General features: G+C 40.1%; 1 protein-coding gene across 3 annotated transcripts in view; it reads right to left on the bottom strand.

Annotated features, from left to right (window-relative positions):
• LOC146308882 (uncharacterized) overlaps window positions 1-2,500 on the bottom strand; it is a 16,003-nt gene that overhangs the window by 10,065 nt on the left and 3,438 nt on the right. For all 3 annotated transcript variants that reach the window (XM_084746513.1, XM_084746511.1, XM_084746512.1), the window contains one exon: window positions 1,443-1,932. In XM_084746513.1, the coding sequence (XP_084602639.1) occupies window positions 1,443-1,932 (490 nt within the window). The remainder of the gene's footprint in view (window positions 1-1,442; window positions 1,933-2,500) is intronic.

The raw sequence follows: 2,500 nt of genomic DNA, 5'->3' as shown, positions 1-2,500 counted from the left end.
CACTGATACCGTCGTCCTCTCGGACTGATTAAAAAAATAAGGTTTAAAAAATAGGTTTCTTTATTTATGTCATGTTCTGAGGGTTGAACTATGAAGCAAGTTCAACACATCCAGACCTTCTCTGCATGATCTGGATCAACAAAACCTAAAACCTGGATCAGAGATAACGGGGATCACGATGGTGGTTATCAGCTCTCTTTGTTAATCCAGACTTTCGTTTCACATAAAAGGGACGTTTGTTTCATTTGACTCTTCTTCCTCATGAAATGAAGCGATCGAGCGTCTTACTGACCTCCTCCCTCAGTTTAAAAGCTAAGGACAATAATTAGTTAAAGAACGGTGATTTTTACAGACGATTTAATCTGAAACTCTGAACATAACCTGCTGCTGACCAGGTGATGAGTTTAGCATCAGTTACCATGGTGATCTAGCAGGTTAAAAGAGAGACGCCTTCATGACTCTGAACATCCTGGATTAGACTCAACGTGTCTCACTAACACATTAATCTGTCTTCGTAGTTTCACCCCTCAGGTGATGTCAGGTTTGTTCACGTCAGGTTTAGTTAATGTTGGGTTTATTTACATCAGGTTTCTTTATTTACGTCGGGTTTAGTTAATGTTGGGTTTATTTACATCGAGTTTCTTTATTTACGTCGGGTTTAGTTAATGTTGGGTTTGTTTACGTCAGGTTTAGTTAATGTTGGGTTTGTTTACGTCGGGTTTAGTTAATGTTGGGTTTATTTACATCGGGTTTCTTTATTTACTTCGGGTTTAGTTAATGTTGGGTTTGTTTACGTCGGGTTTAGTTAATGTTGGGTTTATTTACATCGGGTTTCTTTATTTACGTCGGGTTTAGTTAATGTCTAGTTTGTTTACGTCGGGTTTAGTTAATGTTGGGTTTATTTACATCAGGTTTCTTTATTTACGTCGGGTTTAGTTAATGTTGGGTTTATTTACATCAGGTTTCTTTATTTACGTCGGGTTTAGTTAATGTCTAGTTTGTTTACGTCGGGTTTAGTTAATGTTGGGTTTATTTCCATCGGGTTTCTTTATTTACGTCGGGTTTAGTTAATGTTGGGTTTGTTTACGTCAGGTTTAGTTAATGTTGGGTTTGTTTACGTCGGGTTTAGTTAATGTTGGGTTTATTTACATCGGGTTTCTTTATTTACGTCGGGTTTAGTTAATGTTGGGTTTATTTATGTCGGGTTTAGATAATGTTGGGTTTGTTTACATCGGGTTTAGTTAATGTTGGGTTTATTTACATCGGGTTTCTTTATTTACGTCGGGTTTAGTTAATGTTGGGTTTATTTACATCGGGTTTCTTTATTTACGTCGGGTTTAGTTAATGTCTAGTTTGTTTACGTTGGGCTCTCAGGTTGAGAACCACTGATGATGTGAAAACAGACTAATGAAAACACCATGACGTATAAACCTCTTCCTCACTTGTGCGGTGGCGGCGATCTGTAACCATTCCTTCTGAAGACACTAACGGTCTTCTCTGATTGGTTGGCTCTGGCCCCCTCTCTTCTTCTGTGTTTTCTGTGACTGAAGTTGTATAAAGTGAGCGGTGCCTCCTCTTCCTCTTCCTCTGCTCCTCCTCTGAAGGAAACCACCATCCGCCCCACAAACCTCCCAGCATTCTCCTCTTCTTCTTCTTCTTCTTCTTCTTCTTCTTTTTCTCTATTTTCTGGAGGAACACACCCTCTCTGGTTCTTTCTCCTCCTCTTTCTCCCCCTCCCCTCCCCTTCCTCCTCCTCCCCTCTGCTCCTCCTCCTCCTCCTCCTCCTCTGCTCTGATTGGCTCAAACTGGAGGACGGAGGAGGTGTGGTTGAGTCCTCGCTGTCTGATGATGAAGATGACAATGAAGAGGAGGTGGACACAGGTGGGAGGTGGGCGGGGCCACATAAGGGGGTGGGGCTGAAGACAGTTGACCCTGAAGAAGAATAAAAAACATCAACAATAAGACATTCAGCAGTTTGATTATCATTTATCATTTTATTGACAATAAAATCAGTCAGTTTAAATGTTGCTGGTTTGATGATGTCTGGTTTGTTTACATCAGAGGGTTGAACTACAGGAAGTTCAACACAGTCAGACTTTCTCTGCATGATCTGGATCAACAAAACTGGATCAGCTCTCTTTGTTAATCCAGACTTTCGTTTCACATAAAAGGGACGTTTGTTTCATTTGACTCTTCTTCCTCATGAAATGAAGCGATCGAGCGTCTTACTGAAGTCAAAACCATCAAGTTGTTATAATTATGAGCTGTGGAAAAAAATACATGACAAATAAAGCAGGAGAAGAAGAATGATGTGAGAAAATGACTGATGGACTAAATGTGTCTTAATGCTGCCGTTTATTCTAACATGAAAACATTAAACAATAAAAGTCCATCCAGCAGATTTAAACATGATGAAGTCTGTCTGACTCTGTCCTCTGATGACAGAGACGAGGACATCACTGAAGTTTTTCACCAAACCAACGTAAAATGAGTGGAACTG

The sequence above is a fragment of the Lutjanus erythropterus genome, chromosome 20 (genome assembly GCF_056507025.1).
Source record: "Lutjanus erythropterus isolate fLutEry1 chromosome 20, fLutEry1.hap2, whole genome shotgun sequence".
NCBI lineage: Eukaryota > Metazoa > Chordata > Actinopteri > Lutjaniformes > Lutjanidae > Lutjanus > Lutjanus erythropterus.
This window is presented reverse-complemented; position numbering and strand designations above follow the sequence as displayed.